This window comes from Astatotilapia calliptera, chromosome 20, assembly GCF_900246225.1.
Source record: "Astatotilapia calliptera chromosome 20, fAstCal1.2, whole genome shotgun sequence".
NCBI lineage: Eukaryota > Metazoa > Chordata > Actinopteri > Cichliformes > Cichlidae > Astatotilapia > Astatotilapia calliptera.
In genome coordinates, this window is record NC_039321.1 from 17,419,579 (window position 1) to 17,446,735 (window position 27,157).

The following is a 27,157-nucleotide window of genomic DNA, read 5'->3' on the forward strand; positions in this document are numbered from 1 at the left end:
TGAAATTAAGTGAAGGCTAGAGACCCACCCATGATGATCTGGATTGAATTTGGTTAGTTTCAAGTCTGAGCAGCGTAGGAATTTGAAGAAAGCAAGCTGGGAGTTCAATTGGAAGTACTAGCTGGACTCAAAGGGCTATTTAAAGAGTTAAACAGTTTACTATTCATTATAGGGAAACATCAAACGGGGGATGTAGTCGCTGTGGAACAGGTGAAACCATTGAATATGTTCTGTTGCGTTGTCAAATTTATCAGGAAGAAAGAAGCCAACTGATTCCAAACCTAGGGGAAAACAAGATTAAACTAGATATAAAGGATTTACTGCAAATGAACTCCAGAAATTGTGGTTATAAATATTTTGTACTTGTAAATCAAATGCATATTTGTGAACTGAGTTTTGTAACCTTCTAAACTAAAATATGTGAAAATTGTATGTTTGTGCATCTACAGATGGTAATTTGTGTGTTTACACGAGTTACACATTTTTTTAAGGTCTGCTTACAGATACAAAGCAAAAAACTACGTGTAAAACTGCGCTCAGGTTCCCTGGCTGTGTGTAACTCTCAACTTAAAAGTACAACTTTTGACTTGATTTTTCTTCCTTTCAGCTGATGGTTAAATTTGTGACTGACATGACATTGACCAATCTAATCAGAGAACAGATGGCTTTGGCTGTTGGAGGGGTGCTTTACTGAGCTTCAGGTCCTGGAAGGGTAATACTAGTGATGGGAATTCCAACTCTTTTTAGAGAACCGGCTCTTTCGGCTCCCAACCGGCTATTCGGGTTGTTTTGTTTCTTTAATTAATTTATTATCAACAACAATATAAAATTATGCACAAACGGAATTACTAATATAAAAAAAAAAAACGTGGGTTTTTTACATATGTTTATATATAAATATATACGGTGGCCCCTAGAGACAAAGCACGTACAAACTCCAAAACACATTTCTAGCATGAACTGAACTTCCAAAACAGAGCTACCTAGATCACTTAAATTACACAATTGAAAGCATGAAAGCATGTGTGTATTGTTTGTGTATTTATACACAAACATTCATTCATATATATTCAAATAATAAAAAAAAAAAAAAAAAAGTTCATTTACCTGTTACTACCACACACCAAATCCGGTCATTGGTACTTGCTGGCTTGTGTAGCCACTAGGTAACAAAAGCTCAACACTGCCCCTAGCATCCTGGAGCACTTCTGTTGTGTTTTGGAGTTTGTACGTGCTGCTTTGTCTCTAGGGGCCACCGTAAATATACTTTTATTTATTCACTCCACATAAAATGTAATAAATAAATTATATAATACAAAAACCAACTATTTACATTTCAACTTTTTCCTTTTAAACTAATTTAAAGTGAAATAACACAAAACACTGCAAACCACAACACAATTAAATATAAATTACAGTATGCAAAACAAAAAGAAGATGCATATTCTCTGTCATATGGGCCTGCATGAATAAACTTTCTGAATCCTTTATCATCTGCAACTGAAAATAGTTGTGGATGATTACTATACCTTTCCAATGTGACGATGTTGTCCCTGGCTTTCTTTCTCTCTCTCTCCCTCTGGCTCTGTTCATGTGCTACTGCAAGTGTAACTACCGCCCCTCCTCCCAGCGCAAAGCACAAGGCTCGCATGCGGAGTGAAGCGGAAAAAAAGGGTGAGAGAGAGGGTGAGAGGAAGAAAAAAAACAACCCACGGCTCGTGATAAGGAGCCAGCTCACGTCGTTCATGTCAAAGATCCGGCTCTAAGAGCCATTTCGTTCGTGACCGACACATCACTACTCTGCAGTGTTAACATCATCCTGAGAAGTAGTGCCTGGGTTATACTGAGCTGCCAGGTTGTGCACAAAGGACTTTGCTGCTTGCTGTATCTGGTGACTGAAATCAGTGATTTGGATCTAACAGGCAGGCTCCTGCTGGTGTAGCATCAAACTGTGTGGAATCAGGATTAAGAATAGCAGCAAAACGTTCTCTTAAACACTTCAGCAGCACTTGATTCCTAAAAGGACTTGTCAGCAGATGTGCCTCGAGGTTGAGCAGACATGGCACTACTTGTAATTGAGAGCGACTGGCTGTCACTCTGAAGATGGTCTGTATGAGCGTTCAAACAGCTTGACAAGGTTCTCCATCTTGGCACAATCATTTGTGAGAAGTGTGTCCATCCTCAGCTGCTCAAGCAGTTGGTTTTGTTCAGCTCTGGTTTCTAGCAGTCATCTGAACATGTCAAAAGTACTTTTCCAACGAGCAGTACAATCCCGGATCTGAGTTTTGCCATGTTTTTTGGACATTTCTTCATTTGCCACTGATGATTTTCTGACAGCATGTACCAGTTTTCTTGCTTTAGTTATGACCAGAGATGGTAATCCGATTACTTTTTTCAAGTAACGTGTAAAGTAAGGGATTACTATTGCAAAAAAGGTAATTAGATTACTGTTACTTTCCCGTAAGCACGCTGCATTACTGCGTTACTAAAACCGTGATTTTTTTTTACCAGAATGTGTCATGACAATGACGTAAGCAAGTGCAACATTTGTGGCAACAGCTGTGTGCAGATCAACAATGGATAATATATCGAGTGCAGGAGAGAGTATGAGCATGCAACGTTTAAAGCATGTAAGTACTGACCTCACTGAGTTTCATTCTGTGATAAAAACATTAGCGTCCATTGTGTGTGGGAAGAAAACTTCTCTTTACAGCGAAAAAAACCCCCTAAACTTCCAAGCAAGCACCGAGTGCGCTACGACGTAATGGGAAATTCACCTCGCGGATTCTTCCACTGACCGCTGCGGCTCACCTGCACCAGGGTAAACCTCCGCCTACCCCACTCCTGCTTTACAGGTGACAATAGAGCAAAAGGACCGCTAGTCTTTGATTTTATTTATTTTCTGCTGTGATCTGATGTGAAAGACTGAGTGTAAACACAAAAAAATATTTTATTTTATGTGCTGGAATGTGCAGAAAATAGGTTTAAATGTTAAACAACAACAACAAGTGAAAAAGCACAACTTCACCCATCTCCCTGCTACCCAAAACCTTTCTGCAGAGAACCCAGCGGTCCCGTTCCCAGCTGAAAAGTGTGTGGAAGCACTGGACATGCTGAAGGTGGAGTTCAGTGTGCGATTCCATCAACTACATGTTCATGCAAAAGAAATCCGTCTTTTCCAAAACCCCTTTGTTGCCGACAACGATGAAGCCCAATAAATGTTTACATTTCAGCAAACCTGCAATCGTCACACTTTTTCTGTTACAAACTGACCCTGGCCCCCCATCAGAGAAGGGAAAAGTTATGTGGCCCTCACTGGAAAAAGTTTGGGGACCCCTGCACTACACCATCAAACACAGCGGTTACTGTGAATGAGCAGCAGCAGCTAGAAGATGTGGACAGGTTCATGTACCTGAGTTGCACTTTTAGCAGTGATGGGGACGTGGAGCATGACGTTAATTGGGAAAGCATGGGCAGCCTTTCAACGTCTACGACCTATATGGATGACCACCGCACTGCCTTTACCAACCAAGTTGCTGCTCCTGAAGACCATCGTTATACCGACGGCACTGTACGTAGCGGAGACTTGGAAATCGACTGCAAACATCAACCGCCATCTCGACGTCTTCCAACAACGTTGTCTTCGACGGCTGCTCAAGATCACATATCGGGATCGCTTTGCCAATGGGGAAGTATATCGCCATGCGGGAGTAGAGCCGCTCAATGTCCAAGTCACCAAGCGTCGCTTCAGATTTGCCGGTCACATCCTTCGGCTACCGGACCCGGGACCTGCCCGTGTCGTGGTTCTTTGGAACCTGAAGAATGGAAAGAGATGGCGAGGAAGACCCAAAATAACATGGAGGAGGACTTTCCTTGAAGATTTACGCTCAGCCGAACTGGGATGAAGCAACAACTGCCGCGATGGACCGAGTTCAATGGCGCTCTCTTGTCGCCCGATGCGCGGGAGGATCTAAGTCTAAGTAAGACACCTGTCAAGCCTACACTTAAGATACAGTATATCATCTCATCCTAATTAATGTTGAAAAAAAAGCTTGTACTTGTCTTATTATATACTTTTTGTACACATTAGTCTGAGTCCAATAATCAAATAGGCTGATCGGAGAGTACTATGAAGAAGTCAAATATGGTTCGATTATTATACGTTTCTGTCTTTCATTTATTATCAGTGAGTTCAAAGTCAAATAACTTCATGATTAAAAAGGGCAAAGCCTGGTTCACTATTTTGCTTTTTATTATTTAGTGTAGTATCTATCAATACCAAGTGAATACAGGCTGGTATCGCTGATAACAATACTGATACTATTCAATAAATAAGGTGGATGCGTTATTGAATTGCCAAATCTCAATTAATTTTCATGACCTTAAGTGTTTTTTGTGATGTTTCCTTTTGTATTATTAAATAGTTAAACCCAGGACATAATTAGGACAAAGTTTATAATTATATAGAAAATGCTTATAGAAAATTAATATTCTTCATCTTAAATAAAAAGTGCACACAAACCAGTAAACAAATTAAAACAAACAAGTACAGTCCACAGCATTGCAAACAAGAGCGGAACTTAAAGTAAAGAATCGATCTCACCAGGCTAGTATCGATCCGATACCGATGCCGACTGGGTATCGATACAATCGATATTTGGGTCGATCCGCCCACCACTAGTTTATTAGTCAAAGAGTCAAGAGACCAGCTCACAGACAGGTCAGCTGATACTGCATGATTAGATGTCCAATCAGCTGAACTGTCACTGCGGGGTACAGCCCAACCACACCAGGATTACTTTTGTCAGTATTACACTACTGGGTATTTAAACCCGTCCAACTTCACTACCCTCTATTCCTTGCAGCTTCAGCTAAAAATGATAGGAAGAGATACAAACCTGTTTGAACGACAAACAGCTGCTATAACACTCCATGTAACACTCCCAACTTCAGGAGATTTGTTTTTTCAGATGTTTAGAGAAATGCACCGTTCCTGGAAATACTGCAATACCAGATTCATGTGTGGAGTGGCCGGAGCAAGCCCCTATTCCAGTGCTGTCCAAACCCAGGCCTCGAGGGCCGGTGTCCTGCAGGTTTTAGATGTGTGCTTAATCCAACACAGCTGATTTAAATGGCTAAATGACCTCCTCAACGTGTCTTGAAGTTTTCCAGAGGCCTGGTAATGAACTAATCATTTGATTCAGGTGTGTTGACCCAGGGTGAGATCTAAAACCTGCAGGACACCGGCCCTCGAGGTCTGGAGTTGGCCAAGCCTGCCCTATTCCACTTCCCCGTCCTTAAAATCAAGTTAATATGTGTTCACACGTTTGTGAAGAAGAGAGCTATCTAGCTAAAGAATCAGTAGTATCCATCAGATATTTTATGCTAACACAATGTATACTTACCTCGTGTAGCAAAGAAATCCTAAGGTTTCACTTTAATTGTCTTCAGAGAACATGTTGAAACACATTCAGAGAGAACTGAAAAAGTTAGAAGTCTTCCTCCATGATATCAGGGTAAGTTTTGCCTTAATGAACAATTATTTGGTGAGGTTTAATACATATTTAGTCAAAATGTGTACAAAAAATGTGTAAATGTGTAAGTCACACTCAACAAGCACCAAGGCCAACCGAGCTCCAAGATCAGTGTGTCCTTAAAAAGCACAGGGAAAAAATGTACAGGAAGACGTGTGATATTTATGAAGTGCAGTGTGTGCCACTCCGGAAGCGAGAGCACGAACCATGTATTTGCCTTTGACAGTGTATAGAGTTTCATTTGCTTGTAGTACTATTCTCTTTCATTGTGACATAAGTACTTTCGTGAAGGTGTTACATCTAGTACTGTGCAAAAGTCTGAAGCCACATCACATAACCTCTGCCAGGGAGGTTGTTAGTGTTTGCATCTGTGCCTGATATTCTGTCATATTGTCTGTAAATAGGATTACTCAAAACTTTTTAATGAATTCAGATACAAAAATAAAAAATTTAAAAAAAAAAAAACCTTGTGGGGGTGTAGTGTGGGCTCAAGTGACCAATCCGTTTGATTTCACCCAACATCCACAGAGGTTTTCAAGGTCAGTGTCATGATCTGTTGGTCAAAAATTGACAAAAAGCCTTATAATTTAGAAAGTATGACTCTTAAAAGTGTACTGTGTATTGTCATCATGTAGAAAGTAGTGTATAAACATATGTCACATTTGACCTGTGACCTCTTCATTAATAAATTGATCTGAAGGTCGAAGTGCTAGTAATGCCATATAGAGCTATTTAAAACCATGTTTCTTACTGCCAGTTTGACAGCATATAGACATATGGGAACAATTTATTTAAAAATGAATTGAGTTTCTTATTTCCTTCTAACTGTCCCATCTTACTCTTGTTTTAGTTTTTTAAATACATTTCCTGAAAAGTCCACAATTTCTATGATCAGACATGTGAGACTGATCTCACTAGATTAGATTAGATGAAACTTTATTAATCCCTCAGGTGGGTTCCTCCGGGGAATTCAGTTTCCAGTAGCACTGACAGAAGTTGCATGTTACAGATACAATCAAGGGGAATCAGAGCAGAATTTAAACATAAATATACCATATATATATATTTATATATATATACACAGAATATATAATATGGATAAATAGGAATACCTGTGGATTGCACATTTGAGTGAGTCTATTGCACAGTCGAATATAAGAGGAAATATTGTGAATATTGCACAGTGTAAAAAAACCCACTACAGCTCAGTTGTTCCCACTCTCCTTTGTCCCCGTTTCCCCTCCCTCTCTCCTCCAACGAGGAGTTAAACAGCTGGATGGCGTTTGGGACAAAGGAGTTTTTAAGTCTGTTGGTTCTTGACTTTGGGAGAAGCAACCTGTCGCTGAATAGGGGCTACTTGGGGCTAGGGTTAGGCAAATGAACAGAGAAGAAAGTCCAGCCTTACAGTCATAACATTTATTTTTTTCATTTACATCATACTGGATATTATTCTTTGGTCCACAAGGTGCACCAACTTCAGCAAGTTATCTGTCACTGTACTATGCAATTAACAGCATTAACCCTTCAATGCCTAGAAGAAGAAAAACTGAACATCCTTCACATGATCCAAAGTGGGCCATTCAAAAAGTCCAGAACCTGGAACTGTTTGTATACTTAACAATATATTGCTGAGCTTCTCTAAGTTACAGTAGCTTGTGTTAGTATGTGTACACAAAGATTATAAAAACACAGAATAAAATTGTAAGAAGTCATCAGTTGATGCAGTTTAAGGACACTTGTTCTTCTGTGCAGTCTCACCTGGAGCTCACGTTTGTAGTTCATGCCATCGTGACAAAAGACGTCCATGAATGCACTGCTAACTGCTCTTCAACCTTATAAAATTAACGTGCATTTTGATTAATAATAATAATAATGGATACTTTATTGATCCCCATGGGGAAATTACTTGTTTTTCTCTGCATTTGACCCATTCACTCAGTGAAGCAGTGGGCAGCCCACTAAGCAGGCGCCCGGGGAGCAGTGTGTAGGGACGGTACCTTGCTCAGGGGTACCTCAGGGTAGCCGTTAAGCAGATTCGAACCGCCGACCTTCCGATCATGGGGCGACCACTTTACCTACTGAGCTATCCCTGCCCCACGATTATGAACCACTTTTACAAAACCAAAAGCTTCACTGTCTTTAGTGATTTATATGTCTAAAAAAACGGGTTCAGTTTGTAACTGAGAGCGGCTCAGTGGCGCTGAATTATATTTCCAATAGAAACACAATTTCATATGTTGTAGTAACAACACACTGCCACAAGATGGCAGCCTAGTGACAGAGCCTTGAAAGAGTGACAGTGACACTTTTTATGAACTCATCTGTAATGTGTCACCTTTTCTGTAGAATGAAGAAGTGCTTCCCTTCTTTTAAAGTAAATACAGGCTTACAAAGATCCTCTAAACATGTTTCTGAAATAATCCTAAACACAATCATTAATTCAAAAATGCAAGAAACAATTTATCTAATCACTCTTCTTCACTTAATTACTGAACTTATTAAAAAAATAAACAAAGACTTTTTCTTTTTTTTTTAAAGAGACATTTCTGCTGTGACTTCACTGTGGTTTGTATGTGCAGGCAGGAGTGTAAAATCTCAGAACAGCAGAGGATTGTCGAGCACGGCCACTCCTGCTGCGACGCCCCCGTCTGAGTGTTCTGAGCTCTTGGTCCTCAGCAGATGGCCCACACACTCATTTGTCACCATGTCTTTACCCTGTCTGTAAGAAAACAAAGAAAAGGCTAAAATTAGAAACAACCACTACACTGGGAATCTGCAAATACTTCTAAAAAAACAGCCACAAACAAAATGCATTTAATATCAATGCAGTAGTGGTCACATACCTTACATATGCTCCAAACACTCCCAGTTCACTGAGACAGTTGCTTATTTTCAGGGGGCTGCCTTGTCTCATCAGGTAGTTCCTTACAGGGGTTGGATGGATTTTATCCATCAGAATATAGGCTGTACGCTCGGTACTCTCCTTCACTTCTTCCAGGACCTGGCAGATCTCTGATCCATAAATGTTGTTACCTAGAAAAACAATTCTACACTTAAGTATAGATAAAATGGACATGGCTAGATAGGAATTATTTCACATTAGCAGATGAGCAAACTTTTGTAAAACACTTTTTAAAATTAGTGAAGAGAAAGTTCAGTTTTACCCAGTGAACCACACCTGGCTACACCCGGCCAGTCTGACAGGCAAATGGAGAGATCTTTATTTGGCTGGGTTTTTTCCTACTTATGTTGGATAATGCTAGCCTGCTTGCTAGTACAAGCAAGTTGCTACATATTTAGAATAAAGAAATATTAAACAAATACTGCCTCAAGTAGTCTTTCTTTCAGATGCTCCCTTTAGGGGTTGCCACAGCGGATCATCTGCCCCTTTGTCATGCTATCCCTAACATCCTCCTCTGTCACACCAACCCTGTGCATGTCCTCCTTCACCACATCCATCAATCTCTTTGGTTTTTCGCTTCCTCCTGCCTGGCAGCTCCATCTTCAGCTCTGCTACCTCCAGCCCAGCCTCCTGTCTTTTTGTCAATGCCATTGTCACCAAACCATACATCATAGCAGGCCTCACTGCCATCTTGTAATCCTTCCCTTTCACTCTTGCTGCTATCCTTCTGTCACAAATCCCCACTGACACTTGTCTCCACCCACTCCACCCTGCCTGCACCCAACTCTTTACTTCTCTTGTGTGCTGTCTGTTGCTGTGGATAGTTGACCCCAAGTATTAAATCTCATCTACCTTCACTATCTCTACTTCTTCTATCTCCACCATTATACCTGCCTCCCTCTGACTCACATACATGTATTCTGTCTCGCGTCAGCTGACTTTCCTTCACCTTCTCTCCAGAGAATCTGTTGTGCTCTTTTCAGCACGAAGCCACACTCCTGCTCACTGAACGTCACCTCTCATTTTCACCTAGTCTCAGCAACTTTGTCCCATAGCTTCTTGATTTATCCTTCTGTAGTTACTACAGCTTTGCACATCTGTCTTGTTCTTGAAAATCAGCAGCAGCACACCTCTCCATTCCTCGGGCATCCTCTCAGTCTCTGTTAAACGGTCTGGTCAGATTGCCCTCTCATCTAACTCCCCTCCTCCATCCTCCTCTCTCTTTCATCTTCTACATTCATCAGCTCCTCAAAGTTCTCCTTCCAGTTCATGTGTAAAATTACTGCTAAAATAGCTCATATGAACCCTGATACTGACCTAAGTATTTATCAAAACAAATGCTCTGATATTACAAAGAAAACTAATGATTGCTTTTTACAGTATTAGCCCAGAGTGATGTAAGGCAGGGTGGTTAGTCAGCCATAACCTGCTGACAACTTGTATCTGGTAGCTTTTTCACATCCTGATCAATGTTGTTGTCAAGTGTGTCTCATACACACTATTATCTCAGTCACAGTACAGCATGCATGAATCACAGTAGATACACAGTAATGCAAAACAGCAGGCAGTCATGTATGTGTCGTCACTGTTTTGACTGAGGCTAGCTCATACGTGGAATGAAGCAAATACTGCACGTGTGTGCAGATCCATGCACTGCTTAAACTTCCCGAGTTTAACAAATGGTGAGCAGCAAACACAAGTTCCATCATTTGCTTCTGGTGTTAACATCAAGTGTGCTTTATTAAAAAGTTCAGTTTACCTCCTCCTTCTCGCTGAGGCTTCAAGACAAACCGCTCTGGTGCTGCCAAGGCCATTGACACTGTTTTGTCCCCCTCTGGACCCTGTAGACGAGCACAACCACAGAGAAATAAATGAGAGGAATAAAATGTGAATGATATTGCTTACACTGAACATCAACACCCAGGTGAGGATTATCTAATGCCAAACTTTCCAAACAATGAAAAAATCGTGTGCTTTTTCTCACCATGTCTAGAGTGTAGAGGCCGGCGAACGTCGCTCGGATCTGCTGCACAGCTTGAGGCTGGTCCGGGAAGAACCTCTCCAGGACTCCGGGTCTGGCGAGCACTTGCTGAACCTTCTTGGTACCAGCCAGGTGAGTGCTGATATCTGGACACTTCACAGCTCGAGAGCGCTCCATGAGGAGACGAGCATCCCAGCTCTGTAATTGAAAACAGACAATGAATTCTCTGCTTGTCTTTTTATCATTAGATGATTTTCCAGCATAAAATAGCCTCTATCATTTCACTAACTCTTGGAATCTTATTTCACTGCTGCTAATAACGTTTTACACACTGTCGCAGGTTTTTTTTAGCTTCGTTCGTACAAACTTTCTCGTGGTTGAGATTCCAGACAAAACAGCCAGCACACCGACCAGCAGAGCGTGACAATAGTTGGTTTATATTATGCTGAGATTTGACAGAGACAGAAGAATGAAGGAGAACAACACAGAGTCACGCTATCAAAGAGAGCCTGGACAGTAGATTCAGCAGTTTGGCTTAAATTTGCAAACTGTTTTAACTCGTTATGTCCAATTAAGTGTTGGTTCCATGGTGCTCGCCAGTTTTCCTTCACTTCCTGTTCCTGCCTGCAGAATTAACACACAGCTGCACGTATCTACACACAATGTTGCAGAGAACATTGTGGCTCAAGAGTTGGCAGTTTGTCTTGTAATCGGAAGGTTGCCGGTTCGAGCCCCGGCACCAACAGTCTAGGTCGCCTACTGGTGGTGGTCAGTGTCCGGCAGCCTCACCTCTGTCAGTGCGCCCCAGGGCAGCTGTGGCTACAATGTAGCTTGCCATCCCCAGTGTGTGAATGACTGAATGTAGTGTAAAGCGCTATACAAATACAGGCCATTTACCATCTAATCACCCATTCAGACTGACAAGGCGACAGGTCTGTTGTCACTTATATCAGCCAATCAGGGCTAGACTTGGTGTTGCTAGGCAGGGAAAGAAATAAACTGGATGATAATGACGTTCTAGTTTCTCATGAATACGAATCATTTTAAGTAAGTCTGCATGTTGCATGTTTCTAACTAAACTCTAATGTAATCTTCCATTCTGTGTGCAAATCAAAAGTTGGACCTGTTCAGAAGTGTAGTTGTCAGGCATGTAACCATTCCTGAAATACACCACGGCGACCTCTTTGCCGTCCCTGAAGTGAAAGCGACATAAAAGACACATTAAGGACCACTGCTATGCGTAACACAGTTTTTGTTTGAGAATAATACACTTAAATAATGTGTCAGTGCATTGTGAGCTGACAGAAATCGACTTACACAAAAAGCCTCTTGTCCTGATCAAGGGACCCTGCTTTAAAGACATCTTCAAACCGCAGTCTTATTACGTGAATGTTTCTGAAACACGGCATGTTGGTGAAAAGCACAACTCTTCAAATGCTTTAAGATAATGTTTTAACTTCCACACAAAGAAAACATGCAGGTATGAGAGCTCTAACCCTTCACACACACCTACCTCTTCCAAAGTTCATACTCAACGAATCGCTGATCAAAGATATTTCTCTGGACGTCTTCCACAAAGAACGCGACGACTGCTCTGCAACGACAACAACTGCATCTCAAAATTTCTGGACTTTTGGTTCTCACGGTTTTGATTTTAACTGAAATGATTTGCTTTTTGGTGCCCCATACTACCAAAACTGTCACTGGCCTTTGTTGTCCTGAAGAAATGTTTGTAATATTATGATGCACTGAGCAACCACACCAGCAGAAGCAGTGTTTGAATGTACAGCTCCACTGGCAAAAAGTTTTATTCTGGATGTACTAATTAATTCATCATGTATGGTGACATAATTAGACCAAGTGAATAAAGCAAAGAGCGATCAACAGCATGTCTGGCATGTACTCGATGGATGTACTTCATTCTTACTTCTCTGATCCATAGAGCTCCCAGGCTTTGGCAATAGCCCTGGCCAGACCAGCTGCAGGATTATTATCCAGGATACGCTCGCTCTCCTCCAGCTTGCCGGCCATCTTCAGGATATGTCTGTCAAGCAAGATTGTAAGCACTCTCAGCAAACCTAATCACAGCACATTATCATTATTATCATCATTATTTCCTGACCATGCCTCGAACAATCCAGTCTCACTCTAAGTCGCATGTGACGCCTTAAGATGAGCATTTTCGCTGCCATCATCTTGCCACCTTGAAACTGATAAACTGAGGGAAATTGTACAGCCATAGGCTAGCAACTTGTCGATCAATCCTGCCTTTTATAGTCTATAATTAAATTAACTTTATATTGTATTTAATAAGACATGACATTAATGAGCCTATAAACTCATAACAGGGGCATTTTCATGTAGACGTCTATACAACGGAATATCTTTCACAACCACAAGAGGCGCCCCCCCCTGGCCACTGAAAAGAATGCAGATTAAAAGAACTTCTGCAGTGGCTTCATTTTTCAGACACAAAAGCTATGTCTATCTTTTATACAGGGTGGACCATTTATATGGATACACCGTAATAACATGGGAATGGTTGGTGATATTAAAGTCCTGTTTGTGGCACATTAGTATATGTGAGGGGGCAAACTCCTCAAGATGGGTGGTGACCATGGTGGCCATTTAGAAGTCGGCCATCTTGGATATAACTTTTGTATTTTCAATAGGAAGAGGGCCATGTGACACATCAAACTTATTGGTAATGTCACAAGAAAAACAATGGTGTGCTTGGTTTCAACGTAACTTTATTCTTTCATGAGTTATTTACAAGTTTCTGACCACTTATAAAATGTGTTTAGTGTGCTGCCCATTGTGTTGGATTGTCAATGCAACCCTCTTCTCCCACTCTTCACACACTGATAGCAACACCGCAGGAGAAATGCCAGCACAGGCATCCAGTATCCGTAGTTTCAGGTGTTGCAAATGTCATATCTTCACACCATAGACAATTGCCTTCAGATGATCCCAAAGATAAAAGTCTAAGGGGGTCAGATCGGGAGACCTTGGGGGCCATTCAACTGGCCCACGACGACCAATCCACTTTCCAGGAAACTGTTCATCTAGGAATGCTCGGCCCTGGCACCCATAATGTGGTGGTGCACCATCTTGCTGGAAAAACTCAGGGAACGTGCCAGCTTCAGTGCATAAAGAGGGAAACTCATCATCATGTAGCAATTTCAAATATCCAGTGGCCTTGAGGTTTCCATTGATGAAGAATGGACCCACTATCGTTGTACCCCATATACCACACCGAACCATCACTTTTGTTGTTCCAACAGTCTTGGAGGGATCCATCCAATGTGGGTCAGTGTCAGACCAATAGCGGTGGTTTTGTTTGTTAACTTCACCATTCACATAAAAGTTTGCCTCATCACTGAACAAAATCTTCTTCGTGAACTGAGGGTCCTGTTCCAATTTTTGTTTTGCCCATTCTGCAAATTCTGTGTGCCAATCTGGGTCATCCTCATTGAGATGCTGCAATAGCTGGAGTTTGTAAGGGTGCCATTTGTGAGTAGCTAATATCCGCCGAAGGGATGTTCGACTAATGCCACTCTCCAGTGACATGCGGTGAGTGCTACGCTGTGGGCTCTTGCTGAATGAAGCTAGGACACCCACTGATGTTTCTTCATTAGTGACAGTTTTCTTGCGTCCACATTTTGGCAAATCCAACACTGAACCAGTTTCATGAAACTTAGCAAGCAGTTTGCTAACTGTAGCATGGGAGATGGGTGATCTCGTAGGGTGTCTTACATTGAAATCTGCTGCAATGACCCGGTTACTGCGTTCACCAGATATTAACGCAATTTCGATCCGCTCCTCACGTGTTAACCTCTTTGACATGTCAATGGCTGTGAACTAAGAGAAACTTGTAAATAACTCATGAAAGAATAAAGTTACGTTGAAACCAAGCACACCATTGTTTTTCTTGTGAAATTACCAATAAGTTTGATGTGTCACATGACCCTCTTCCTATTGAAAAAAAAAACGATATATCCAAGATGGCCGACTTCTAAATGGCCACCATGGTCACCACCCATCTTGAGGAGTTTGCCCCCTCACATATACTAATGTGCCACAAACAGGACTTTAATATCACCAACCATTCCCATGTTATTATGCTGTATCCATATAAATGGCCCACCCTGTAGATTGTTTATAGCTGTATTAAATCCCAAACCTACTGACAGCAAAGCAAAGAGATTGGTGTCAACTGTAAGGGAAATAAAGGAATGTGGGGTTTTTATTTATCTTTTTTTTTAAATAAGGGTAAAGTAGCTGTGTGAAACGGTGGCTATAAAGATGACAGTAAATATATTTGAAGGTCTTGGCCAACATGATCACTCTTACTGCTGAGTTCTAGTGGCTAACCTACAGAATATGGGTGACACATAAATGACCTGCTTACCTGTGTACATCTGGCGTGCGCGATGAAAGGCCTCCGAAACTGGCAGCAATGGTGTTGATCTCTATCTGCTTTAGCGATGGCGTGTCATTCTCTCTCTGGTCCAGCATGTAGTCAGACCGATTGAGACCCAACACAATGGACTGTAACAAAGGCAAAGAATCCCAGCTGCAGCATTTGGTCACTTTATAATCCATTAATAGATTTTTATGGTCCCAGCTACACTGTTGTAAGAACCTAATGGTTTTCTTCATTCTATGCTACAGCAGATCTAAAGATGTCACAGAGTTTTAGAAAATTGTGAAGAACTTTGTCAAGCAATAAAGCAAAACAGCTGATAATTGAAACAAGATTTTAGTTTTAGCCAAAATATAGCTTTTGCCTCTCACCCCTCTCCTCCCTGTCGTTCCCTGTCTTTTTTTCTCATAAGAAATCTCTCAGGATTTAATGGCTAGCATACGAAGCCCAAAAAGAAAAGAGCCTGCATCATCGTTCCATTTCTAACTTTTTAAAAAATTCCCTCCAAAAATGGCCCCAAAAGAAGCCAGATAGAAAGGTTTTCATGGTGAAAATACATAGTGGTGAAGGTAACCCAAAACAGCCAACACCCCAAAGGAACAGATAGGCTGAAAAATCATTCCTGTAAACGTTTACACAACCTCACACCTGCAGTGATGACCCAAGATGTTCATTCTACAAATACTCTATTTGAAATCCAATCTTCCTTAACTAGAAACTGTTTGATTTTTTATACACTCTTTCTTTTCACTACTTTTGAATCCTTATTGAGTGCAAGCAAACAGCTTTGTTGGATTTAGCAACACACCAAGGCCTTAGAGCCCAAACAGCTCAAGTACAATGATGATGGGAAATGGAATGATAATTATGCAGCACTTTGCTCTAACTGAAAGGCGCATTTTACTGCAAACCCTATTCACCCAACCACACAAAAGCCTCCAAACTGCCTTGTCTAACTTCGCACACACTGGATGCACTGGGGGAAACTCAGGGTTCATCATCTTGCCTAAGAAAACTGGAATCTGGACAAACTGGGTAATCAATCCGCCAAACTTCCAACTTACAGACTCTGCCTCCTGAGCTCCCCCTAACACCAGTGTCATCGGGGCTGTGCTGACGTACCTGTGACCTGCCTTCTTTAAGGATCTGTTGGTGGATTTTGAACAACCTTGCAGTGAAATCATCCACAGCGATGGTGCTGTAAACAGACACTTTGTTCAAATCTTGTCAGCAGGTTTTTCATCACAGTGTATTCATTTTGAATTAAACTAACGGGTCATTTGAAGACAGACTTCAGAGACTGTGACAATAATGAGTTTTTTTCTTCCAAACCACATACATGAGGTCATAATGCATCCTACCTAGCCAAAGCTTCTTGTAGGAAGTCTGCATCCTGACTAATCTTGTCCACCAGGGTGTTGTAGTGTGTTTGCACTGCCAGAGCCTGGGAGAATACAGCTTTAGGTACAGGTGTGGGGAACAGTGTGAATGGAGCAAAGGAGACCACCTGAAAAACAAGATGTAAAATGTGAGAAAAGAATGCTGACCAGGGGAAACAAAACAAAACAAACAAAACTGTTGGACAAACATTGGAGATGGCTTGTGGACTCAAAACACGGGCTTAATAAAGATCTCTCTGAAATCCTCTGCCCTAAGGCAGAACAAATTCCTAACATGACTTCACATTCAACACGGCCTTTTCATCAGCAACGGTTTAACATTCCACTGGTATGTGATCTTTGTTGTTGAGGCTTATTACCTAACATATGAATTCTGTTAAAGATGCTGAAAAAAATGTTTACTTACTTTTTTTTTTTTTAGTTTAAGCATTTATTTAAAGTATAACTACTTCACTACTTTGCTCATGGCCATTCAATCACATTCAGCTAAAACTGGACAAACAGATTAAATCAGTTGTTAAGGTCAGTCTCATTCAGTTCAGTATGATTGAATTAACCCTTTGTTTTAAAGACCTGCAACTGGTCATACGCTATATTCCCAAAAGTCTCCGTCTGGCAATCCGATGGACGACTCTGGGTTTGTCCGTTGCCAGGAGAACTGTGCATTGGTCTTAATATGACATCTATTACACGTTTGCAGCTGGTCTAAAATACTGTAGGTTACCTATTAATGGCTAAAGAGAAGCAAGACCAGATTACTGAAATTTTAGCCTCCCTTCACTGGTTACCTGTTTGTTTAAGAATCAGTCAGTCAACATGTTCCCAGTAGTTCCATAATCCAAAAGCAACAAGGGAACGTGCTTTGTTACGTGGCTTCACTAAACCTAACACCAGGAAAAGTATAATATTACAAATATACACTACATGTTACAAATATGTAGCGTCTTCCCCTGAATGAATATTTTGAGGAAATGTATTCTCATGGTCTGTAGCTTTACTCTTTCAGGTGCAGTTGTTGGATGGGGCAAGAATGAATATAATAAGACGATTCAAAATCATACCTGAGCAGACTTGCAAATTTTATATGAGTTTCACAAGTACACATTCCCTCTTTAAGATTATATAACTATACTAACACTTATCCAGCAATGAAAAACCAGTGAAAGTGCTTCTACATGTAAATGGTAAATGGACTGTTTCTTATATGGTGCTTTTCTACTCTACCTAAGCACTGAAAGTACTTTATACAACTTGCCTCATTCACCCATTCATACAGGCACTTTTTTCTATACTTTTTATATGTGTTTTCTATCTAACATTCACACACATTCACACAACTTGTGGATAGTATCTTGCCCAGTGACATTTGGCATGCAGACTGGAGCAGCCAGCCACGATCAATGACCTGCTCTACCTCCTGACCTACAGGCCAACCCTCAATGCTACAACCGCTACATGCTACATGTGTGTATAATTCGCACCTCAGATGAGTTGGGGGTCTCCTGGAGCCTCATTAGGACACCCTGTGTAACGGCTGAGTCTTTTGCCTCCTCTGCCAATTTTTTTATCAAAGCCGAGTTCATCAGCATCTCGTCTGGTAGCCCCTGCGCCATTCTCATTCACCTGAAGTAGGATAACCAAATAAGATTACTATTACTGCTAACGTTATTACCGCAGTGTTTGCTCATCACTTAAATTTCCTAAACTGCTTTAAATGATACACATATACATATACACAATACACAAGCGTAAATACTAAAATAAATTATATTTAAATAACAATAATTACAATGAAACACGTCATACATCGATAGTAACCTTAAACAATACATTAAACATTTTCTTTTCTGTAATAATCGTGTTATAGGATAGTTTATAACATCAAAACAACACATGTGGCTAACTTACCTGCTTAAGTTTTAACCAGGTCGTTTAACACCGTCTGTTAGCAGTCACCGGTAGTAGAAGCTAGTTAGCCATCAACCTAGAAGGTTCCCTTGGACTGTGTTCTCATCAAGTACTTTCACACTTATGCAGAGAGCGATTAAGACTGCCACCCTTTACCTTCCACGGTGCATCACAAGACCTAACCGGAGCATGTACACACTTCAATCCCTGACGCATAAACTAGATGAACCGGCTGAACGGCTACTACTAACCAAAGCTGATTGGTTGACCGGGGAGCTAACCGGAACCACATGCTTCGCTTAGCCAATCAACGGCCAGAACGTCATCGGAAAAGCCAGAAGTTTTGAAAAGGCACTGCTGACTGAAGAATGAGACAGCATTTAATGTAGAACAGAGGTAAATGCGTGTGACTTATTAAACAAGCGGGTTTACTTCATTTTTGATTAGAAGTAATATTGTTTGACTAAACGCGGCACTAACCTTTATTTCGTGTTGCTATTATGTCAAAATATTAAGAAAATAATTTATAAACTGTACGATAACAGTGTTTGAATGTTAGTTAAGACATCAATCTCCTTAAATAAACAAATAGAAACACACACTTATTAAGAGAACTTAATGCTGGGGAAATATACTCATGTTTATAACGTCCATGCTTACCCAGCCTTTACCGCGCATTTTAGCTTGCTAAACGATGGGGAAGTGTAAGCGCAGAGCGGAGAGTGCCGGTGTTGCAGGTTAACTGTTTTGTTAACTGGTTGGATTTGTTTACATATTCCATTCTCCGTGTTTCAGATGTTGGATCCGCAGATTCGTCTTTTTCACCGCGTGGTCGTATGTCATATAGTTTGACAAGATTAAAGACCTCGACAAAAAAGGTTTCCATCTCCAGCTCGTGCAAATGCATACACGTGTCAATATTAAATAATTTATTTATTTTTTTAATAAAAAATAATTTCATTGTTGTCTGAAGATGATAGTGATACCTGTGTGTCATACTGGCAATAGAGACGACCGCTCGGTGAAAAGGACGAATCTGGGGGACCAGATTGTTGAGCCATCTACGGATCATTAAAACATCCATGCGCACAACTGCAAAGAATGGATTTGAATTCGAGCAGGAAAACTGAAAAAAGGAATAAACTTGACAAAATATATATGTTTTGACAGATCAAAGGAAAGAGTTCCACAAAACAAATTTGTGGGTTATTAGCATTTTCTCAGTTCTGGATTACATGGTGATGTATTTTATTCATACACTGTTGCAGAGACGTCTGTGTTTGCACCTTCAGCCACTTCAGCACACAAAATGTCATCATAGGCCAGACATGATTTATTTTGATAGGCAATCGATCAAAATTAGAAATGAGCATGAGTTTCCAATATTTAACTGGATATAAAGTTAAAAAATATCTAAAAATGTTATGGCCAATGTGACGGTTTTTGGGTTTTTTTGGTCTGAAATGTATATTTCACCTTATTTTTAGTGCCAGCTGTTTGGATGTAATGTTCTACCACTGTCAGAAGGTGGCAGTCATACTTCAATCATAAAAACCTTGATTTTAGAGCGTGTTTTAATGCTGTTCATTGTTGGTTTTCACTAAACAATATTCTGACTCACTGAGTCTTAATTGGATCTTCTCTGTAGTGGGTCTCCAGTCGGTGGTGCCCGTAAGGCCCATATGGTTTGCTAATATACAACACTAACCCTGGCTGCTGAGGATTTAGCATAATTTTTCCAGTTAGAGCCTAAAGTATAAAAGACTGAAACTGAAAAAAAAAATCAAAATTAAATAACTGACTTTGAGCAAAGCATCTTTAGTCCATTTTTAAATGACAGCCTCTTTCAATTTTAATGAACTATAAAGAATTTTAAAAAGCTGACCAAAGAATACATTAATCTGAGATCTGAGGAAATACAGATTAATTGTTTTATTTTGTATGCTTACATTGTTTTACTTTGCACACAGAAACAAAATAATTTCATAAAAATGAAAACCACCAAGGTCTAAATTAATTCCCTCCCCAATGCTAATAGTCAGTTGTGATTCCTTTTTGCTGGAACAGCCTGCAACCATTTGTTGTAGTTTTCAGCAAGTCTCACACACATCTCTGATCAATCCCAGCTCATTTGTCTTTCTTCTTCTGAGTCTCACATACTCCTCCATATCCTCATAAAATAGACTTGCCGTTTCTGTGCTGACTTGGTTATGATACTGAATGAAAGGCAACTGTGTCAAAATTCATAATCATATTCCAAATTTTGAGGAAAAGTTCACTATGGAACAGGGATTATCTCACTCGACAGTTTGCTCCACCCCAGTAGAGGGAGCTAAAGCTTTCCCAATGCAAGTCACTCAGATCTGTTGTGTTTTTTTTTCTGCTTACAAGCCCACAGGCCTTCCAGCTAATCAGTAGGTTTCATTAAGGTCTGTTGGCTCAGCATATGAGGGAGAACAAATGACCAAAAAGAGCAGCTATAATAGGATGATGTCACTTTGGTAGCACATGGCAAAAGAGGGCATCCAGCCAGTGTGTTCAGGAAGCACTGAACTGTGACTGTATAATTTAGCACTGTGTTTGTGTGTATGCTTGTAGATGGCGAGTGGACAGCTGTCGAGGGCGGAGGCATTGGCATGCTCAGGCTGCAGGCATGCGTGCCATGTGATGCTCTACGCTGACACGAAAGCTCAGCTGTTTGGAAGAATTCCCATCAAACATATCATACTGGTGAGGTGTGTGTGTGTGTGTGTGTGTGTGTGTGTGTGTGTGTGTGTGTGTCATTTGAGCTACTCTAACACACACACACACCTTTACATGTCTGCCTCTTTGAGTGAACAGGCATATTTCTGTGTGTCACTTCCACAGATGCAGATGCGCTTTGACGGTCTGCTGGGTTTCCCTGGCGGGTGAGTCTTTCCTGGTGCTGCTTTTGCTCCTTGCAAACATAGGTACATTTTAGCTTTTGGTTTGTAAAGCCTTCTTGTTCTTCACAGAAGAAAGAAAAAAGAAACCCTTTACAGCTCAGAACAAACATTCAAACACTGATGCTACAATCCTCGTCCTGCAAGGATTGGCGATGATAAAATGTGCCTGACGGCTTCTTGTTTAAAGCGACTTATCTTGCCTTAAACCCCTGTTTGTAAAGATTGAGATTGTCACATACTGCTTAATTAGTATTCTGCTAAATGAATCACTTGTGCCTTTGTGATTTACTGTAGTCGCTGCCAGGATCTCTGGCATTTCATTTGCCAGCACAGTGAAATTATATAACGAGGAGGCAAAGAGACAGGGCTGAAAAATGATAGAGACATATGCAAAACAAGAGAAAACTACGTCAGCAAATAGCAACAGTGGCAGCTCTATTGATACAACTACATATGAATTGTGTAGCCTCTGTTTTTAATATACTGCTGCAGGTGGTGTATGAAGAAATCTTTCAAAAACGTGTACTGCCTGGCAACATTAAACATCCAAAACACTAGTTAGTTGTGTAAATTTGGTCTGCTACTAAAGTTAGCTGTTAGACTTGTGCAGGCATTCATACACATCCATCCATTTTTTGTCAGAGTCACAGGGGCAGCAGTCTAAGCACAAGTCCCCTCTCTTTCTCCCCGGCCAGTTCCTCCTTCTCATCTGGGAGGGACTCCGAGGCATTCCCCGAGGCATTCCCAAGCCAGCCAGGACACATGATCTGTGTCCTGGGACTGCCCTGGCATCTTCTGTCAGTAAGACATGCCCAAACCACCTTAACTGGTTCCTTTTGATATGTAGGAGTAGAGGCTATACTCTGAGTGCGTCCTAAATGTCCAAGTTCCTCAAACTCTTTGGCCAAGGGATCAACCTTTGAAGGAAGCTCATTTCCGCTGCCTCCACCCAGAACTTGTGGTCATAAGTGAGAGCAGAAGCGTAGATCAACCAGTAAACTCACACTTTTCCTTTCACACTCAGCTCTTTCTTTATCACAGAATACCTGTACAGCATCTGTATGACTGCAGACGCCACAGAAATCCATCTGCCAGTCTGCTGCTTCACTCACCCTCGCTTGTAAACTAGATCCTGATATACTTAGGGCAACAACTCATCCCTGAGTGTTCCACCCTTTTGCAGTTCAGGACCATGGTCTCAGACTTGAAGGTGTTACGGTAATTCCGATTTGCAATTTGGAACAAACATTCATGTCGCCCTTTTGGAGGCAGTCTGTTCACTTTGTATCAGTGGCCATCGTCAGCTCAAATGAGAAATTTACATTTTATTTGCGACAAAATGTTTTTGTTTTGGGTTTTTTTGCTTATGAATGCTAAACTAATATCTTCAAATCATCAGTCTGTTGGCACTGTGACTGATTCTACATGCCTGGATAAATTGAGTGAGAGTTTGAGTTTCTTTGGCTTTCTTATGCCTTAGACCAGTCAAACAAATAGTTATTGGCTGATTTTGAGTTTGAGGTTATACCAGAATTACATTAGAGCAGGTTGTGCCACAGATGGCTGTTCTATTGAAATGTGGTTATACGTTTCTCTAAAAAAAAAAAAAGTTTTTTAATTTCTGAGCTCTTTGAAGTCTGTGTATTGACACAGTGTGTCACTACATTTCATGGTTACTTTTAGCCATATATTTGTTGTAGACAGCATCTGGGTCACTGCCCTCTGCAGCAGTGCCAAGTTGGAAGCAAAATCATCTCAAACTGGAAAAAAAAAGTTTGAGTTTATTTGAACCACAGCTCATTCTGAACTACACTCGTCTCGCATCATCAAAGGGGCCCTCTACTGCTTATTTCCATTTTAGTTTTTTTTAACTGATTTGATCTACTATTGTAGCTTTGCATGATTCACAATTCAAAATAGTCATTCATCTTATACTGAGCCTCTACAGTGGGGCAAAATAGTATTTAGTCAGCCACCGATTGTGCAAGTTCCCCCACTTAAAATGATGACAGAGGTCAGTAATTTGCACCAGAGGTACACTTCAACTGTGAGAGACAGAATGTGAAAATAAAATCCATGAATCCACATGGTAGGATTTGTAAAGAATTTATTCGTAAATCAGGGTGGAAAATAAGTATTTGGTCAATAACAAAAATACAACTCAATACTTTGTAACATAACCTTTGTTGGCAATAACAGAGGTCAAACGTTTACTATAGGTCTTTACCAGGTTTGCACACACAGTAGTTGGTATTTTGGCCCAGTCCTCCATGCAGATCTTCTCGAGAGCAGTGATGTTTTGGGGCTGTCGCCGAGCAACACGGACTTTCAACTCCCGCCACAGATTTTCTATGGGGTTGAGGTCTGGAGACTGGCTAGGCCACTCCAGGACTTTCGAATGCTTCTTACGGAGCCACTCCTTTGTTGCCCGGGCGGTGTGTTTTGGATCATTGTCATGTTGGAAGACCCAGCCTCGTTTCATCTTCAAAGTTCTCACTGATGGAAGGAGGTTTCGGCTCAAAATCTCACGATACATGGCCCCATTCATTCTGTCCTTAACACGGATCAGTCGTCCTGTCCCCTTGGCAGAAAAACAGCCCCATAGCATGATGTTTCCACCCCCATGCTTCACAGTAGGTATGGTGTTCTTGGGATGCAACTCAGTATTCTTCTTCCTCCAAACACGACGAGTTGAGTTTATACCAAAAAGTTCTACTTTGGTTTCATCTGACCACATGACATTCTCCCAATCCTCTGCTGTATCATCCATGTGCTCTCTGGCAAACTTCAGACGGGCCTGGACATGCACTGTCTTCAGCAGCGGAACACGTCTGGCACTGCGGGATTTGATTCCCTGCCGTTGTAGTGTGTTACTGATGGTGACCTTTGTTACTTTGGTCCCAGCTCTCTGCAGCTCATTCACCAGGTCCCCCGTGTGGTTCTGGGATCTTTGCTCACCGTTCTCATGATCATTTTGACCCCACGGGATGAGATCTTGCGTGGAGCCCCAGATCGAGGGAGCTTATCAGTGGTCTTGTATGTCTTCCATTTTCTGATGATTGCTCCCACAGTTGATTTTTTCACACCAAGCTGCTTGCCTATTGTAGATTCACTCTTCCCAGTCTGGTGCAGGTCTACAATACTTTTCCTGGTGTCCTTCGAAAGCTCTTTGGTCTTGGCCATGGCGGAGTTTGGAGTCTGACTGTTTGAGGCTGTGGACAGGTGTCTTTTATACAGATGATGAGTTCAAACAGGTGCCATTCATACAGGTAACGAGTGGGGGACAGAAAAGCTTCTTACAGAAGACGTTACAGGTCTGTGAGAGCCAGAGATTTTCCTTGTTTGAGGTGACCAAATACTTATTTTCCACCCTAATTTACGAATAAAGTCTTTACAAATCCTACCATGTGAATTCATGGATTTTTTTTTCACATTCTGTCTCTCACAGTTGAAGTGTACCTCTGGTGCAAATTACTGACCTCTGTCATCATTTTAAGTGGGGGAACTTGCACAATCGGTGGCTGACTAAATACTTTTTTGCCCCACTGTATGTAGCCACACTTTTAGCTACTGTCCCTTTAAGTTCACTTTCCCTTTCAGACAACTTTCTTCTGATTGGCTGCCCCTCAAGAAGAGATGTTGTTAACGGTATGTGGGTGGGGCTATTCCCGCTCTGTGACCCAAACACTGAAGCCTGAACTGTTGGCTCATGAGGATTGCCTTAACTCACATTTTCCTCATTATTTAAATCTTTAGCCCTGTTAATATGGACATGCATAATAGCACCATTTTAACCTATTATTAATTGTGGGGCCACAATTAAGCTGTGCAAGAGTTATCACTCATGTTCTATGGAAAAAAAACCAAAAGAATCCAAGCACCACAGCAGAAAATACTCAGTAAGCGTAACAAAGATTGATAATGATACCAATAATGATAATAAACGTGTTAAAAAGGACTCCCAACTGTGCCCAGTCACAGTTCTGTCCACACAGCTTTGTTAGAGAGTGACCTGCTGAGACACGATACATGTAAAAGCAGCGGTCACTTCAGTTAATTGCACGACAGCAAGTGGCCTTTTCTGTCTCTTCCAGTGACATTTATGAGGGTTAAGAACCTCTCTAAAGAGCTGCTCTTAGTTGTCGGTGTTCTCCTAATGATAATGGAAATGTGCATCTGGATGTTGACCAATGCTTTGACACTATGGCAACAGTACAAAACACACCTAAACTCCTTCAGAGATTTTTATAGAAGCCTATAAATTGCTCTGAAATATATATAAAAAAAGAAAACGTGACAAACTTGATATGTTAGAATCACACGGAGCTGTTGATAAGCAAGTGTTCCGTATAAAATGGTTGTTGGCTGATATCCAAAGCGATTTGCTTTTAGGCATTTAACATCCCGCTAGCTGTTACCTTTTGCTTTCTTTTTGCTGTACTTGTGCTCTTCTGGATACAAACGTCACTCTGATCACTTTGGCAAATGTTTTTATTTTTGCGCACTGTCAAACACAGTGAAACTGTATCTTTAGCCTCTGTGCATTTCGTCCATTATGTCCGGTATATTGTTATTGTAACAGCTCAGGTTGAGCTTTTGTTACTATATTTTTTTTGCACATTTTCTAAGATGAGACTCGAAATCTAGTGACTTGAAGGAGAAGTGATCAGCACCATCACCTGGACAAACTAACTTAGGGCTTTAAATTGAATTAGCCTTTCAATTAGTGTGATTTATTGTCAGGAGAGCAGTGCCTCTGACATCGTTTATCTACTTTCACATCTGTTGCTGACCTTTGATTCTCACACTTCAGGCTCGTTAACCCTTCGGAGGAGACCCTTGAGTCGGGGCTTAGCAGGGAATTGTCAGAAGAGCTAGGCCTGGCTTTGCCAATATCTGTTGAAGATCATGTGGATTCTTGCTATGCACCTCCTTCCTCCCCCTCCTCCTCTTCACGTCTTATCACTCACTTTTACGTGAAGAAGATGGATGAAGAGCAGATTAGGGAGGTGGAGAGGGCAGCTGCATCCACTGCAGCAGATCACGGTTTGGAGGTAATGTGTCCTTCCAGAGTGACTGATTGCAGCGATTTACCTGATCTCATGCTCTGATCCTCACCACCTTCTTTCTCTGCCTGACTCCAGGTCCTGGGAATGGTCAGAGTCCCTCTCTACACCATGAAAGGAGGAGGAGGGCTCGCATCCTTCCTGTCACACTCTTTCATCGGCAACGCTCGCTCCCAGCTGGTCCACTCGATGCTGAGACTCAACCTGGTCGCCCCCGGGGAGTTGCACAAAGCCCTGACGCACTCTCTAAAGACTCATGCACACACGAAACAGGACCTGCAAGCAGCCCTGGCACTGACCCAGGGATTGAGGAAACAGTTTTAAAAAAATGCAGCTGCATTGCTACATCCTCTCAAAATGTAAATACAGATCCATCAGGACTGTTATAGACAAAAGATGATTTCAAATCCACTGTAACTTATACTCTGGAAACTCCCCGCCATACATGAGTATGGAAAGCCAAAGGTGGGAGGCCAGCAGCAAGAACAGAGCAGGCATTAAGGACAACGGATATGACACTAATTGAGTCAGACATGGCATTAAAATAAGAGAGGCAGGAGTGGAGGTGGGTTCCAAAGCGGCTTGTAGATGCACAGTAACCGTGGGCAGACTGAACCGGCTTAAATAGCGTGCCCTATTTGACATTTGTCAATTAACTGTGTAGAAGGGTCTCAGCTGAGCTTGATTTCCGTGGCCCGCCTGAACTAACCCTATGCTCGGTTTTGACCCTCCGCAGCACAATCTCACACATAAACCTCCACACTCACACTCATGCTGTCACGCTGACTCTGAGCTGGTGACTCATAATTGCATACTGTGCACCAAACAGTTTGGGGCAAAACATTATCAGCTCCCTTACAATTAATGGAAATAAAGCTGTTCACACTGCCCATCACGTCTGAGTCTTTCCTGTCATTTCTCTTCATTTCAGTCGTCAGCACTGTGTTGATTTCAAACAGCCAAAATTGAAATGCTAATTACAAGGCGCGAGAGCATTTTTAAATTTTTTTTTT

At 41.4% G+C, this 27,157-nt stretch overlaps 2 protein-coding genes across 4 annotated transcripts; one reads left to right on the forward strand and one right to left on the reverse strand.

Annotated features, from left to right (window-relative positions):
* Positions 1-7,580: 7,580 nt before the first annotated feature.
* gss (glutathione synthetase) lies at positions 7,581-18,396 on the reverse strand. Its single transcript, XM_026154343.1, has 13 exons — positions 18,152-18,396; positions 17,725-17,866; positions 16,205-16,350; positions 15,966-16,041; positions 14,829-14,968; positions 12,345-12,461; positions 11,931-12,011; positions 11,735-11,812; positions 11,541-11,610; positions 10,421-10,615; positions 10,196-10,277; positions 8,378-8,567; positions 7,581-8,253 (listed from the first exon to the last, which is right to left on the reverse strand). The coding sequence occupies exons 2-13, from the start codon at positions 17,860-17,862 to the stop codon at positions 8,130-8,132; spliced, it is 1,437 nt and encodes a 478-aa protein (XP_026010128.1). The 5' UTR covers positions 17,863-17,866; positions 18,152-18,396; the 3' UTR covers positions 7,581-8,129.
* A 79-nt stretch (positions 18,397-18,475) lies between these two features.
* On the forward strand, positions 18,476-27,039 carry zgc:103759 (U8 snoRNA-decapping enzyme). Of its 3 annotated transcripts, none has more exons than XM_026154344.1 (5): positions 18,476-18,547; positions 20,750-20,881; positions 21,020-21,060; positions 25,892-26,132; positions 26,223-27,039. In XM_026154344.1, the coding sequence occupies exons 2-5, from the start codon at positions 20,750-20,752 to the stop codon at positions 26,466-26,468; spliced, it is 660 nt and encodes a 219-aa protein (XP_026010129.1). In that variant the 5' UTR covers positions 18,476-18,547; the 3' UTR covers positions 26,469-27,039. The 3 variants fall into 3 exon arrangements, with proteins under 3 accessions (XP_026010129.1, XP_026010130.1, XP_026010131.1); XM_026154345.1 differs by lacking the exon at positions 18,476-18,547 and adding an exon at positions 20,512-20,580; XM_026154346.1 differs by lacking the exon at positions 18,476-18,547 and adding an exon at positions 20,533-20,565.
* The last annotated feature ends 118 nt before the right edge of the window (positions 27,040-27,157 follow it).

Coding starts and splice junctions, on each gene's coding strand:
- gss (XM_026154343.1), bottom strand. CDS start 17,862: ATGAGAATGGCGCAGGGGCTACCAGACGAGATGCTGATGAACTCGGCT. Junction 12,462..14,828: donor CGCACGCCAGATGTACACAG/GTAAGCAGGTCA, acceptor CTTGCTTGACAG/ACATATCCTGAAGATGGCCG. Junction 11,813..11,930: donor GAGTATGAACTTTGGAAGAG/GTAGGTGTGTGT, acceptor GCCGTGTTTCAG/AAACATTCACGTAATAAGAC.
- zgc:103759 (XM_026154344.1), top strand. CDS start 20,750: ATGGCGAGTGGACAGCTGTCGAGGGCGGAGGCATTGGCATGCTCAGGC. Junction 21,061..25,891: donor CTGCTGGGTTTCCCTGGCGG/GTGAGTCTTTCC, acceptor CTCACACTTCAG/GCTCGTTAACCCTTCGGAGG. Junction 26,133..26,222: donor CAGCAGATCACGGTTTGGAG/GTAATGTGTCCT, acceptor GCCTGACTCCAG/GTCCTGGGAATGGTCAGAGT.